Source organism: Pseudopodoces humilis, chromosome 2 (genome assembly GCF_049639895.1).
Source record: "Pseudopodoces humilis isolate 2021_Gansu_Grassland_sample_001 chromosome 2, ASM4963989v1, whole genome shotgun sequence".
Classification (NCBI taxonomy): domain Eukaryota; kingdom Metazoa; phylum Chordata; class Aves; order Passeriformes; family Paridae; genus Pseudopodoces; species Pseudopodoces humilis.
In genome coordinates, this window is record NC_142201.1 from 87,531,416 (window position 1) to 87,547,347 (window position 15,932).

Here is a 15,932-nt window from a genome sequence, read left to right on the forward strand (position 1 = left end):
CAAGATATAAGATCCTTGGTTACTAGTCCAACAATCCAATATTGTTTGGCTTGTTACACAAAACTGAAAGTGCTTGAGCTGAGTACAGGACTCCATATGAAATCTCCCAAGAACTGTACACATCCTCCTCAACATTTCTTAAACTTCTGTATAAACTTAGGCTGGAAGAAGATGTCTCTGTCCAATCCACTGCTGACAGTGGGACTAACTTCAGAGCTTCAGGAAAAGTTATCAAGAGATCTAGGGGCAACCTGTTGTGGCACTTGTTCCACTGCTGACCCACATGCTAGGAAAAAGCCCAACTGCAAATTTAGGTGTGTGAATACAGCAGTTAGATCCCCCCTCTTAGCTTCCTCCTCTTCAAGCTGAACAAACTCAGTCTTTCAGTACGTGCCATCTGTACCAGTTCCCTGATCAATCTCAGTGGAAGGATGTCTGTGAGTGATATAGGATCTTAAGGAGCAGAAAATACCTCTAACACATGTAATATTCCTTCCCTAAATCAAGAGAAAATGGTGGTTTGGGAGAAAAATAAAGCTTGCTTTCTTTCCTAACACAGTAAAATTTGAAAAAAATAAAGCCTGAGGACAGGTGAATGAAATTCTTTTGAAGATGTCTGTTCTCTTCAGCTTAATTCAGAAGTCTGAAGTCCTCATTGCTGGTAATGGTTGATCAGTGAAATGGAACCATCTCAAAAGAACTTTATAAATACTCTGATACAGAGGTGAGGTACTACAAGTTCCAGCTTGATGAAAGCTGGCAGGGTCAGAATATGATTAGACACTTGATTTAGGGAGTTTCAAGGAGAACTAGGTCTAGACTGAGGAGAAGAAAGGCATTACAGACACAATAGCACATTGCACAAAAGGCAGTTTGGACATTCTTTAATGCTGTTAGATAGTCTGAACAGGTCAGGAAATACATAAATCAGAAACCAGGCTCTGAGCCTTCCCTGGGAACCAACAATTATTCTCTCTTGTCTTCATGGAAACCTCCCTGTCTGATTTCAATGGGGCACAGCTAGGTCTTCTCCAAGTGGGAAAAGATAGGATAGAAAAAAAAATGAAAGGAAGCAGAAGGAGTCTCTTTATTCAGAATAATGTCTTCCTTTTACGCTACTATGGGCAGAAGAAAGGGCATTTCCCTTCCCAGACATGATGACAGAGGGAGAAACAGATCCACGCTCCTGACTCTCCCCTCAGCATAGGCGCGGTGAGTTATAATGTGTTACATATTGCCCACTATAAACACAGTGCGGACAGGGGCCGGCCCACACATGCAGCCATCCCATTTAGAAAGGGTGACGGTGCTGAAAGGAGGAACAGCTATTTCTGCCGAGCTTCCTCATCCTCGTGCTCGCTCATGGTCTCTCTGATCCAGTCCACGTAGCGTGCCACCTTGGTGTAAAGACCAAAGGTGCCGCATTTTGGCCCCCAGGAGATGAGCCCCGCCACATAGTACCGGGTGGCGTTCAGAGGATCCTGGATGGCATAGGCTCCACCACTATCCCCCTGGCAGCTGTCCTTGCCACCACCAGCACAGATCATGTTGTCGGTGAATATGTAAATGACGGAACCATCGTAGTTGTCTGGTTTCACAGATCGGCACTTGTCCATGTTCACCACGGGAATCTGGGCCTTCCAAAGATCAGCAGGGAGCCTTCCTTTCTCTCTCTGGCCCCATCCAGCAATGTAGCCCAGAGTCCCTTCTTGCAGCTCATATTCAGGTGATTTACCAGGAAGGCAGATGGGTGAGATGTTTGGACCCATCTTCACGGGATCCCTCAGCTTCAGTAGTGCAATATCATTATCAAAATCGATCCTGGTTTCTGTGGGCTCCTCCTTCCAATCAGGATGGATGAACGAAGCTTCGGGGATAAGCTTTTGGGCTTCCCACTTCAGGGATTCTCTACGAACATCGATTACCCCAGCATACATGGTGGGCTTGTCATATCCCTCCAGCACGTGAGCTGCAGTCATCACCCATCTGTCAGAGATGAGCACTCCACTTGCTCTGGGGTCACTGAAATACACCTGCCAGGGAAAGTTGCCCTTTTCTGCACGGGTGCCTCCAAAAATCCTTCCTGTGTCTCGGATGGGATTACTAGGCACCCCACAGACTAGAAAGAAAAGAAAGAAAGAAAGATGGGATAAAGACCAGATGGGAGAATTAGCAGTTACAAACAGAGGTTCTTTAGTACTGCTAAAAAGCCCACAGTCCCCCGCTTCCTGTGTCCTCTAAATAATTTTTGAATCTGAGTAACCATGTTTATATTTTATGCCATAGAGCTTGCAATTAGTATTTACAGAGAAATCAAAGAAAATCCTAGAAAGAAAACTATCAACACTCAATTTAGATTTAAAATGCTCATTCTCAAATTCAGTTTTCTAGAAAGCAGTTGTCACCCTGAAAGTGTTAGGTATGTCAAAGCTCACAATTTAATTGCCTTCTAGTTGGCATTTCTTTTTTGCTGAATTATGCTCTTTAGATGAAGGGATTGTCTTTGAAAAAGTACTTGTTTGATTTCCTAGATATATGACACTGTTCTTCAATTTTTATTGTTTTTTTCTGTGAACTCCAGATACTCTCAGGTTAAGAGTTCAGGTTTGTCACTGATGTTTTACCATTTTGCCTCTGCATTCTCTAAATCTGTAAAATCTTAAGCAGTGGGGGAATCTTATCTGTGGGTCTTCTGGGTGCAGAGATGCCCCACGCTTTTTGAGCAAAATGTTTGGTAACATTCTGCAGAATGTTAATAATAAGGACATAAATAAGACTGGTCACTCTGACGTAGGTAGGAAACTGATTTCTTACCACATTGCTGTGTTTGCATTGAATCCTTGGACAGAAAATCAGAGATTAAGGAACTATAGCCAGCAGATGGCTTCTAATTTGCATGAAGCAGAATTTGTTAAAGAATTTCACATAATCATAGGAAGATTTAGGCTGGAAGATACTCTCAGTGCCTTTAATTCAACCTGTTCCTCCCTAACTGCCCTCCCCACTGTCCTCCTAACTCCAAAGCCAGGTTAGTCAGGCGCTCTGACAGGTAACTTCTGCTCATCTCCCAGGGTAGTGATTAGCCAGCCTCTTTGGACAGCAGTTCCAGTGCTATGGGGTAGCATTTTTCCTTAGATACAATCAGAATTTCATTTGTTGCAACTCAAGCCTGTCATTGCCTTTTATTGCTGTGTCCCACTGAGAAGAATTTGGCTTCAAATTTTTTGTAGCCTCCTCTCGGGCAGTAAATTCCCCAAGCTTTATCTTTCAATTTGCCTTTTTCACTGTGTACTTGTACAATCCAAATCACTGTCTAAGCTGTGACTGAACTTTCAAGAGAGTTGAATCTCCTCCACCTGGATCCTGTACTTTGCCAGTGAGGATCTGGGGCTTTGGAGGAGTGAACAGGCATCATGTACAACTAGGTCAAGTCATGCTGCCTCCTCTACGAGGTTAAAGTGAAGAGTATACAGGTTTTAAAATTCTCTTTATCAGCTGGAAGTTAAGAAAAGAAAAATACAGAGATGAAAGAAGCAGTGTTCTTCATATGCTGCATGCACATACAGTATTTGGTAATACCTGGGACACATTTTGGTAGCTTTGTTCCCATCTCTTCATTGACCCATTCTCCACTGGCTGAACACTGATATATCACTTGGAAAACATGAGAGAAAAAAGAGTTCCATAAGGGCACAATCAGGATGAATGCAGGGTTAATAACACTACTATATATGATATATCAATCTTATTTCCAAAGCAAGCATGGTTTGGTCAACATTACTGTTATCTCCCTACCTAGGGTGCTTCTATCCCTTTTTGGGAAAAACCTCATCTAACAATGACTCTAATTCTTGAGTCCTTTACTTTTCCACGTAGAACTCTGTGCTACGTGTGACAAAAACCTGCAGGGTTCACTCACAAGGCAAATGGAGACAGGACTTGCTAATGCATTTGAGGTCAACAGCCCAGGCATTGTTAGAGTGTATTAAACACAGAAACAACACAAAACTACTGCCTGCAACCCCACACCAGCATAAAATCCCAGCCCCATTTCTGGTGCCAGAGCCATTTCTTAGGCCTTTAACCAAAGGAATATGACTGTGCAGCAGAGGCAATGCTCACCATGCTCTTTGTTTTCTAGGGTGTAGTAGGGTGCCTCACACTGATAGCGGACAGCAGCCGTGTACAGAGGCTCGTGGACTTCGGACACATATGAGGCTTGAGCATTGTCAACAGGAGGGGGATCACCACAGTTCACAGCTGTAGAGGAGAAACAAAAAGGATCAAATACAATCAAAGGAGCACCCTCACTCAACAACGTGATTATTTTGTATGACCACTCAGCTTCTCTAATCCCTGTGCAGTCATGGGGGCTCACTTTCTCTGTCCCTTCAGCATGCTCACATCCCAGTACTTCAGCATCCTCCTAGTCTGGAGATACAGTGGATCTAGAGTCTAAACACTCCATTCCAGTTTCCTTCCCACAGTACAGACACAGGTCACTTACGAACACAGCTCAAATGGGAGTTGCTCCATTCACCATTTTCCTGACAGCTGGAGAGAAAACTTGTGATGCTGTCTCGTTGCTAGGAAAAAAACCCAACATGATCCATGTAAGTCTCTGGACATGAAATATGTCTGACACAGGTGATCCAGTGGAAGGGCCTCAAAATACTGCAATGGCTGGAAGAGGTTTCCTCTTACTACTGCTGTGTTGAACACTTTGGGTTCCCAAACGTAATCAGGGCCCCTGATGGGAATGGCCTCAAGATGTCGCTGAGCGGGACAGAGGGGACATATGCTTTTTTATTTCACTTACCCTCACAATTTCGTATCCTTCCACACAGGTCACCTTCACAATGTCCTTTAAGATATACCTGTCCTTCTTTGGGTCAAGAACAGAGTTGGAGATGACACTCATGGGACAGGTTACAGCTTTGAAAAGATAGGTGGAAATCAGTGATGAACTGGTTCAAGATTTCCTTTCCTTTCAGCTCCCAGCTTCTTTCTCCCCAGTGATTTTTTTCCCGAAGTAAGCAGGCATACTCTTACTCAATACCAGCAGCTGTGAACATGTTAACATGCTGTTGTGCCATGAATGTGACCTGGGACAAACCCTGTCCCTAACTCAGCAGCAGAGCGAACACATTCCCAAGCGTTTACTCACGGTCCCCATAGTAGCGTATTTTCCAGCCTTTGTGCTGTGTGCCCTGGTCTGCCTGGAAGTTTATGTCAAGAATGTTGCTCCTGGTTTTGATTTCAGGAGGACCTGGGAATTTGCTGCCACAATAGGGACCGAAACGCTGTTCTCCAGAGACAATCTGGGAAGATACCGAACAAGAATAAATGAGAGATGCCAAATGTATTGACAGAGCTATTAAAATACACACTCAATACATATTCTAATGTATTCCCGCAAACTCCAAACACCAACATAATTGAAAATAAAGTTAAGCAGTCCCAAAGTCTTCTCAATATGAGGAAATTGATGGGAGATCCAGAGCACCCTGACTCCTAAGCTCCCTAAGCTGCACACCTACTGTTAAGCTGTCGTGGCAGATCCCGTTGGCGTCGGCTGGCTCCACGTCGAAGTCCTCGCTGCGGATGGTCAGCACCACAAAGTAGCCTGGGCTCAGAGCCACTCGGTAGTCACACCGAGAGTTCTCTGGGTACAGGTTGGGGTAGTTGGGGCTGGCAATCTCCCCTGTTGACTCAGTGAAGACATTGCCACTGCAGTTCACTAGGATTAAGGAAGGGACAGGAGTAGATTCAGAAAGGAAATGGTCCATGTGTGCACCTGACAAGCTCTCACTCTTCCACCACATTCCCAGTCTGCCCAGATACCTGCAATAACCATGTCACAACATTGCATCTTCCCCAGAAACTGAAGCCAGGACCTCTCTATCCAGTTAGCCAGGGGCTTTAACTCCTTTTTACCCTCCACCTGAAATTTAGGTTTCCTTTTCTCATGCTTGGGTCCTCATATTATACTCCTTTCAACAAGTACCATTTGTGATCTTGCAGCTTTTTGATTCAAGCCAAGCCATTGGCAATTTTTGTGTCCTTAATTGTCAGAGATTTAAAGATTCACAGACAGCAGTATGCTAAGAAAGGTTTCTATCATAGTCTTTAAAGAAGGTCGCTCAGTAGTTTCTTAATTCTCAGGAATAAAAATAAAATTGTTAAGAATATGTTAATAGAAATTCCCCAAAACCACGGTCTACTGCAGTTCAGATTTGCATTGGGATGGGATTTTCCCCCAAAATATGCCTGTCACAAATGGCTGAGAAGGTTGATAAAGTATTCCAAGTGCAATATGTCACTTGGCCTAAATTAATTCTTGCTGTTGACCACAATTCATGCACCTCTCTTACCTCCACAAGTTTTGTTATCTTCATAGAGGAAATAATCTGGTGGACAGCTGCAGAAGTAACCTCCAATATAATTATTACAGTAATGACTGCAGGGTTCATCCACAAAATCCATGCACTCATCCAAGTCTGCAAGGGTGAAAAGGTGAATCAGCCAAATTAGGAGAGGGCCCTGAGGGCAGGAGGAATTGAAACAAACACTAGTGGACAGCAAGGAAAAGACATGTCTAAGACAGTATTTATGCTGGCCATACTGGAAAGCAGCTCTGTCTACTGGGATCTCTTTATATAAGGCATTTCTGTAAGAAAAACCCTTCTTGTCATCTTTCCTCCCAGCCTGGACACTACAGAGATTCAGAGGAGGCTGTTTTAACCTTACCCACAGCAATGTAGTAGGCAGAAAAGCCAGTGAAACGCTCCTCATTGGAAAAGTCTGATTGGAATGTCATAATGAGGGTGCTGTAAGGGACATGAAATTCCTCCACAATCTGGGAGCCTGGGGCACGATGTTTCTTCTGCCCACAAAGCACGCCTTCAACATTGCCACCAGACACAATCTGCAGAGGAATTCAGAGACACCTCACCTCGCTACTGCAACACGTGGAATTACCAGTGCTTGAGTCTTTCAGCTTTTAGGTGTTCAGGTGCAGCTGAATGGAGGCCCTGGACAGCCAGTTTCATGATATTCATAAGACACTTCAAGAGTGCTCCCTCCTACTGTCTTCCCAGTGAAATACTTGTCTTAATTTCTCAGATACAAATTAATCCACACTGTTGACTGTTAACATCCTTTCTTCAGGCCCACTTGTACAAAAAAAACCCACCAAAACACTGTATTTCAAAGCAGCAAAACCAACAATGAGAGTCCACAGAGCAGCCTAACAGGCTCATTGGTTTGTTGCAAAAGGACACAGGTTATTACAGAGCACACTCATCCCTCTGTCCCGCCTTGGTCTTCCTCAAAGATGTTCTGGTGCTGCACTTGACCTTACTGCCCCTTTTCACACAGAACTATGGCAAGATAGGATAGTCTTGTTTCTGTCTGTTTGTGTGGAAGTGCTTGATCTTTTGTGCCTTTTGTGGGACAACATAGAGCAGAGCTGGTTTTAAGAAATCTGTGGTGCATAGATACAAAAAAGCCTGTGGTGCAAGGGACCACAGCACTTTTTCTGAGTGACCACTATCCCTACACAGATGGATTATTTTTAACCCCCATCCTTTCCAAACAATTCCTGTTTGCAATAAATCATCTATGGCTAGTCATCCATTAATTCCAAATAATTTCAGGCACAGATGACTATTGTATGAAGAAAATGGTCTTTTTACACCTACACTTCAATGGCTAGGAATATGCCCTGCAATGGAGATGTGTCAGTTGTGGCTAAGGCTTTTCCTAAGAATATGGAGAAACATGGGATGGGGGCGGGGCATAAATGGGACACTCAGTTGGCAGACAACACTTACGTGGTTATAAAGCAAACTTGAATTTGTTTCATGACTGTTAGTGGAGATATACCCAGTCATTTGGACTTCTTGGAGCTCAGAACAGGAAGGCTGTGCTTAACCCCTCTTCCAGCTCTGAGCTATGTGCACAGCTTTGCTGCTCTGTGCTCTAACCTGCTTTCTTGTCTTTTTCTCGCCAGATGACATGGACAGTACCTTCACAAAGTCATATTCACAGTCCTGTGATGGTTCGAGATCCAGATGTGTGAAATAAAGGTGAATACCATATCCCAAAGGGACCTGGATTTGCCAAGTTTTGTTCACATCATTGGGATACCCCTGAGGATAGTTGGGTGACAAGATCTCTCCATACATAGAGGCCGCATCAGCCCAGACAGGGAGACAGAAGAAGATCAGGGACCTGAGGAAAGAGAAGGGAAGGTGACATTGCAGTAGTGCTCTCCATTTCCATATGTGCACAGCCCCAGTGAACAAGCTAGGCTTTGGCTACACATAGCATGCAGCAGAGCTCCTGGCTCCAGAGTTTGAAGGGCCAGTGCTGTGGCTGTGTGAGGCTTGTCTTCCTCCTGTAGCTTTTCACATAGGAATACAACCTCAGTCGCGCTCTCTGCTTGTCTCACTCTCTGTAAGAGTTGGTAAAGCTGTAGGAGCTGAACATATGGATCATAAGTGCTCTTCCTTACTCATTGCCCTGTTCTGGAGGGTATTTGGGCTATAGATACATTCAGATTTGAAAATCAATAGAGTCTTACAGGGAAAACAGATGATTTATAGAATGCAATTACTAATAAACCTTGAGATTTAGTAACTCACCACATCTGGAAAAAGTAGTTCTTCCTTTCTGAAAACCTCCAGGAATTGGACTTTGGAGCTACACTCTGGGACAAAAAACTGTGATTGGTTAATGTTGCCTGTGTGTCTGCGTGCCTGCTAAACAGGTTGAAGACCCTAAAACCCCACCCTGGGGAGACTATGTCAAGGTTTTGCCTGAAAAGCAAGTTTATATCTCTTCCTGCACACAGCAAACCCAAGCATCAAGAAAGGAGGCTAAGATCCATAAGGACAAAATCTCTGTCTTGGTACTCACCAGTGCTCACACTCTCCCATTATGACCATTAGTTAATCCAGACACCGTGCTGGTGCACAGCAAATTCAGACAGAGAACACGTCGCTCAAACGTACCCAATCCATTCTTCCCAGCACCCCAAAAATCGTGCTAAGACCCCGGGGTTGGGAAGCGCCTTGTCCTGACTCTTCTAGCTGTCAGACAACGACGCTGGGGAATATCCTCCTTTCTCTTTTCTAATACCCGCAATATTTACCTTCTCTCCATAGTTCACGTCTGGTTTTCTTGCCTCTTCCCTTCTCTTTTCTTTCTCTTTTTTCTTCCTGTGCGCGCCCTCCTCCGAACTAAGCCAAAGCTGAGTTCTGGGGGAGGGAGCTCTAATCCGCAATATCGCAGCACCCTCTATCTGTGGGATGCGGCCTCCCAGCCTTCCCTCTAGCGTGAGATGCTGGCTTGGAAAGCTCCCGGCAGGAAGGGGAATTCCCAGAAAGTGTTGCACAATCCTGTTGGCAGAAGTTGCCGTGGGGAGCGCACCGGTCTGGTTGTATTTTCGGGAAATCAGATGACTTTGGGGAAAAGGGAGGGGAAAAGAGTTTTCGGCTGCCTTCCCGCTCCTCTTCGTTCCCTTCCCTTTTTAAAGTTGGGAACAACATCCAAAGGGTGTAGAAAAGGGAGAGTCCAATGCTTCTGCATAGAAAACCCTGATTGATCAGCATGTCCAGAGATCCCCTTGGTGAAGTTCAGCCACTTCTTACTGCAACCACAGGGCTGCTGCTACTGCTCCTCATTGGGTGCTTCAGAGACCCTTTTTTAGGGGGGAATAAAAAGAAAAAATAGTGGTCTATTCAATGTTCTGCCTCTCTGAGGCGATCAGCAGGAGTAGGAGTACATGGTTTTTCTGGGTTCTGTATGGGGACACATTTAGGACTAGGAACACTCAATTACATCTTTATTTACCAAGCTAGCCTCATGTAAGAAAGAGCATGTTCATCACAGTTATGTTCATCAGACTTAGCCCTGCAGCAAGTTAGGTCTAGGAGCCTTGCAGAAAGGAGTTCAAAGACTTAGACCAGATAGGACCCTTAGCCCAGCCAGTGCCCACAAGCCAAGACCGAAACACAAGCTAAAATATCTGTTGGTAATACTCTAGAAACCCCCTCCTCCTCACAAATCAGCTGCACTGGGACTGGACTATAAATGAAAATCTAAAATTCCATTACAGCCTCTACCCTTTACAGCCAGCACAGTACACTCAGAGCTTGTTGTAGACAGGAAAGAAAGTGCTTCAAGTTTCAACAGGCCATAGACAAAGTGCATTAGCACAGCCCATCTGAAAGATTCCTTTTTATTGTCAAGGGAGAGAAACACCTCCAGATGAATCATAACTGACTTCATTGTAGTCAGGATAAAGGCTTTGCTTGAAGCACATGCCTAGTCTGTTTTCTTTGTCAAAATGAGAATGGAAAGAGAAAGAAAACAGTGTCATCTCACTTTTGATGCCTCTTGGGAGCACAGCTTGATGTTTTGAACTGGAATTTTGAGAACAGGAAAACAGTGATGAAAGATACACAATAAATCACAGGGAGATATTTTCTCCTCTGAGTTGTGCAATGTAAAAACCCTGTCAGTGACTCTCGAAGCCACAATCATATTTGAAAATGAGCATGGTGGAAATAAAATGAATGTGAATTGATATATTATGCATGTCATTTCATTACAAGGGAATTCTGTATTTTAATATAAATCTGACTCATCTGTACCAGTGGTAGATGAATATGTGTATGAATATTAATAATTCTTTATAGATTAATTAAGAAATATGTATTATTAATCAATTCATTTCTGTTAATTAAGAAAAAGATTGCTGAAGATAGTTAAAGAAGTAGTTGCATTTTATCTGGTCACATAACTGCATAATGCTATTTATGCAGAAGACCAGTAATATTGATATATACTTACGCTGAATATATATACAACATTTGATTGCATTTTCTTAAATCTGTATTGTTTTTTCAACTCTTAAGATGAAACAGTTAGGTAATATATTTCACAATTCACTACAGCTTTGTCAGATAACAATTTAAAAGAGGCAAATCATGCCATTAAGGTTAATAAGTGATAACATTAAATTCATCATTGCAATATAATTCTGCTCAGAGGTATGCACATTCTCTTAAATTCCTAAATTACATGACCACATACTACTTTTCCCAAATTGCATAAGACAGTCCTTTTCTTAAAATGACTCAGAGTTGTGTAGCTGTAACCTTTCTGCCAGATGTTATGAAGTACAGTAGTGTTCCAAGTTTCATAGAATTACCATTTAAAACAGGCTTGACTGGCTTGTCTTCCCCCAGGAAGTTGGGAAAAAATGTTCTTCCCAAGTTCTTAAGAAAAGTCACACACATCTCTATCTGGAAACACTGAGTCAGCGCATTAAAAAAAAAGGGCATAAACATCAAAAGAGAAAACAACATCAATTAAGTGAACTGAGGGAATACAAGTAGCAGGGAATCAAGGATATAGAAGTAAGAACTAAAATATCCTCAATTTACCAAGACCTTGGCAATAATTTGCCTGTTTCCCATTCTGCCAATAAGAAGGTTTTGTGGGTTTCTTGCATGCTGCACTTCCTACCTCCCTCTTGTGACCAAGGCCAGTTTTGGTGCCAGTCATTAAACTGGGAGCCTTTGATAAAGCCCAGAAAAACCTGGCAGTGCAGGTGGGTTCTGGCTCAGAACCATTCAATACAATTTGCTGATTTTTACAATTCTCTGCAAACAGTGCCAGGGGGATTTTCACCAGATTCTCTTCACCTCTTTTATTCCCTCCATCTCATTGCAAAGCTTCCACCATCTCCCAGTAAAACCTGGGACTTGGGAACACTCTGCTCAGTGCTCTGTACCACACTGAGATGCCTGCTGCCTTTTGACTTCCTTCCCCTACACCCCTGAGTGTTTCACCCATTACAGTAAAATATTCCTAAATACTTGGGCTTACTTTCACTGAATTATGGAATGGTTTGGGTTGGAGGGGACCTTAAAAGTCATCTAGTTCCAACCCTCCTGCTATTGTCAGGGACTTCTTCCACTGGAGCAAGAAGGGGCTCAGACCCCGTCCAACCTGTCCTTGAACACTGCCAGGGATGGGGCATCCACAGCTTCTCTAGACAACCTGTGCCAGTGCTTCACCACCGTCATAGCAAAGAATTTTCTCCTAATATCCATTCTAAACTTACTTTTCTTCATGTTAAGGCCATTCCACCTTGTCCTATCATTACTTGCTCTCTAAGAAGTCCCTTTCCAGCTTTCTTGAAGCCCCTTTAGTCACTGGGAGGTGCTATGGTGAGGAAGGACCCTTCTCTTCTTCAGGCTGGGCAAGCCCAGTTCTCTCAGCCTCGAAACCCCTTGACTGTAAACTGCAGTGGCGACATTCCCGCGGCAGGAGAACCCGCCGGTTCTCCCGGACTCAAGTCCCGTCCGGCCGGTCCCGGCGGCGCCGAGAGGCGGCAGCAGAGACCGGCGGGTCCCGTGGAGTCCCGGCCCCGGGAGTGCCCCGCCCGGCCCCAGAATGGATGTCGGGGGTGATGACTCCCCGGACCCGCCCTGGGTGACACCTCCCGGTCCCGGCACGGAGTGTCCGAGCCCACCCGCCGGTACCGGGGGCCACCAACTGCGGCTGCCCCGCTTCGTGGAGCGGGGCTGGGGGAACGGAGCCGGCGGTGCCTGAGAAAAGGGGTCTGACGTCGCATAGGACAAGAGAGGACGGCCTCAAGCTCCCAAGGTTTAGGCTGGATATTAGGAGAAATTTCTTCTCTGAAAGAGTGATCGAGCATTGAAACAGGCTGCCCAGGGAAATGGTGGGAGCACCATCCCTGGGAGTGTTCAGAAAATGCGTAAGATGTGGTGCTTAGGGACATGGTTTAGCAGTGAACCTGGCACTGCTGGGTTAATAGTTGGACTCGATCTTTTTAGAGGCTTTTTCCAGCCCTAATAATTCTATGATTCATTTGTTCAATAATCTTCACACTGAAAAGGTGACATGATTTCAAGTATATTGCTCCTTTCCAGCCTCCAAAATCCAGCAAATTCCAATTTCTCCATCTCTCTGGTTTGTCATTTATCCATTCCTGGCTTTTTTCCCCCACTGGCTCCACAACCACCTATTCATCCTTCTAATGAAAACTTATCTTCATGTTTTACCTGCCTGTTATTCCAAGCAGTCTCTCTTCTTCCTCTATACTCCATCTCTTGCTAATGGTTATTTCTCTCCCCACATTTCTCTCTGTGCGTTTCCCTTGACATGGTTATTGACAGCAGCAGACTTCTGTCATACTTAATTTTATTCTGGCTCTGGCTTTTCCAGTATCTTCCTCTTCCCCTTCAGTGGTCAGCTCTAAGCCCACTGCCCAGATAGACACCTTGCCCCAAGTAGCCAGCTCCTCTCCCATGGCCATTCCAATCAGGATAGGCTCCTGTGCCTGCCTGGGAGAAGAGCCACTGCCAAGGCAGGGCACAACACTCCCGTTGCAGTTCCTCAGCATACAAGAAATGGTCCTGGAAGGAAAGTCTTGCAGGAGATCTTGAAGAAGCATCTGGGGCCTCATGGCTCTGGTGTGTGGGAAAGCTGTATGAGCCACTGGAACACAGTCAGTGGAACTGGATTTGCAGAAGCTTCAGCAGCTGCATTCCCATGGTGCTACATCGAGCTCATGTGAACCTCAAGTTTCACATTAATACCTATGTAATGTTATGAAATCATGGTATATCTAAAGGACGGTAAATCAAGATTTTTTGCTACAGCCCCTCCTCTCAAGAATAACACTGCCCTGATTATTAAAATAATAATACTACTCAGAAGTAGTGGTACACTCATCATGACCTGACTCTTAAAACCTACTCTCAGAGCCACTGTGTTCTGACTCTAAGTGACTATCAAGCATTTAATCTAAACAGGTCGAATATAGCAACACTTCAAGCAACTGGAAACAATCTTGCAATGGAAATTGTTAGGCAGTCTCAGGAACAGATGCTGCTTCTGAAACTCTCCTCTGACAACAGTAAATTACAGAATTAAATGGATCATTTCTTGCCAAACATTACTTGAGGAGGCACAGACAATCGTCATGGTCAGAGAACTGATCTACTTAGGAAAGTGGCCTAAACACCATAAGCACACAACTGAATGTGGAAATGTGAGATAGATACACCTTGAAAAGCCAGTCTGTGAACTTTGCAAAAAAGTGGCCAATTTTGTCCACTAGTTAGGATGGACAAATACAGAAACCTGTTTGTAAAGTCTAACCTGATGGAGTCAGCTATCCAGGAGCCTTACACTACCTTCAGGGGACTTCTGGAGGAGAAGGCCAGGCTCTCCCCTTCTTCACACACTTCCTCACTCTCCAGTGCAAGAGGTGTGAACCAAATGAGAAGAGTCCAGTGGATAGGTGACTACAGCTTTGCTATTGAGAAATCCGGATTTATTTAGCCCAAAAAAAAGAAAAGGGCAAGGAGAGGCAAAGTCTGGCCTCCTAAGTAAATGAGGTCTATGTGGCCATGCTGCCAGTCAGTCCCTTTCCCAGTCAGATTTGACAAGAAGGGGGATCTAACAGGGACTGGTGCTGGTGCTGCTACCTAAAGGGTGGTGATAAGGAGGATGCTCCAGGATAAAGAGGATGATTCAGCGTTGGTTCAGAAGCCCAGAAAGGCTGGGAGCTTTCCAACCATGAAAATGTACAGCAATTACCCGGGCAATGCCCTGAGCAAATGGCTCCAGCTTTGAATGCTGCTTGTGAGCTGCAGTTTGAATCTGAGAACTCCAGAGGTCCCTTTTTAAGTGAACCTTTGTGTGAGCCTGTGTTTGCCCCTTCTGCTGAGTTTGTCCAACCGAGCGACCCAGCAGGAAAATGGCAACACAAGCAAGGGAAGAGGATCACATCCATTGCACTGCTGAGAAGAACTTGAGGTGCACACATGGGCAGCTGCATGAAGGGACACACCTAAGAGAAGGCCATCCAGCAGAGGAGTTGTGAGGAGTCTGTGTGGGCCCAGCTGCTGAGTGACTACAGAGTCACAGAATCCCAGAACTGTTAGGGTTGGAAGGAGCCTCTGGTCACCCAGTCCAACCTCCCTGCCCAGACAGGGTCACTTAGAGCAGGTGACACAGGAATTTCTAAGCTGGCTTTGAATGTCCCCAGAGAGGGAGACTCCACAACCTCCCTGGGCAACATGTTCAGTGCTCCGCCACCCTCAATGTAAAGAAGTTCTTCCTCTGGAAGTGGAGGGGGAACTTCTTGTGATCTAGTTTATGGCCACTGCTCCTCGCCCTGTTGCTGGGCGGCACTGACACTGTGCCTGCTGCCGTGGCACACTGAGTCGGGTGCCACAAGCGCAGGGAAAAGCGCAGGTGCTGCCATAATGCCCGTAGGGGAAGCAGATCCCTTTGGGCCACACGAGCCAAGCACCGGGGTTCTGTCCTCTGGGAGGCACTGGGGCAGCGGGACCTGGCAGTGTTGGGGAAGCTCAAGCAGTGCCCTGAGCTGAAGCTGAGGCTGAGACTGAGGCTAAGACCAGGGACGGGGCTGAGGCCACGGCCACAACTGAGGTCAAGGGCAAAGCCACAGCCAGTGTCCGGGACCCAGCAACAGAGCCGGGAAGCAGAGCTAGACCCAGAGCCAGACGCAGATTCACACCTAGACCCAGACCTTGGCCGAGGCCCCAGAGCGCGGCCCAGGCGCCGCCCGCGCTCCCGCCCTCCCCGCGCGCGCCCCGTGTCCGCGAATAACCCCCGGCCCGCCCCGCCGCTCTCCTGTCCCGCCGCAGCCAATCGGGAGCCGCGCCCCGCCCCGCCCTCCCGGCCCCGCCCAGCCGAGCCCCCGGGCCCGCCCCCGGCCGCGGTTCCCCCAATCATTGGCCGGCGGGGCCAGCCCGCGTCTCCGCCCACTCGCGGGTAACCTTTGCCTTAGTGTGCGCAGGGCCCTGCCCCGCTGCCACCGCTGCCCAATCGCAGGCGCGGCGGGGCGGGGCCGGCCG

The 15,932-nt window shown here is 46.0% G+C and overlaps 1 protein-coding gene across 2 annotated transcripts; it reads right to left on the reverse strand.

Moving 5' to 3' along the window:
• Nucleotides 1-867: 867 nt before the first annotated feature.
• On the reverse strand, nt 868-9,299 carry C1S (complement C1s). 2 transcript variants are annotated; one of them, XM_014253383.2, is made up of 12 exons: nt 9,158-9,299; nt 8,649-8,713; nt 8,031-8,235; nt 6,751-6,928; nt 6,375-6,500; nt 5,541-5,740; nt 5,168-5,321; nt 4,820-4,935; nt 4,508-4,586; nt 4,123-4,260; nt 3,580-3,654; nt 868-2,119 (listed from the first exon to the last, which is right to left on the reverse strand). In XM_014253383.2, exons 2-12 carry the CDS (start codon nt 8,651-8,653, stop codon nt 1,326-1,328), a joined length of 2,070 nt encoding a protein of 689 aa, XP_014108858.2. In that variant the 5' UTR covers nt 8,654-8,713; nt 9,158-9,299; the 3' UTR covers nt 868-1,325. The 2 variants fall into 2 exon arrangements, with proteins under 2 accessions (XP_014108858.2, XP_014108857.2); XM_014253382.2 differs by having other exon boundaries at nt 8,649-8,726.
• Between the last annotated feature and the right edge of the window lie 6,633 nt (nt 9,300-15,932).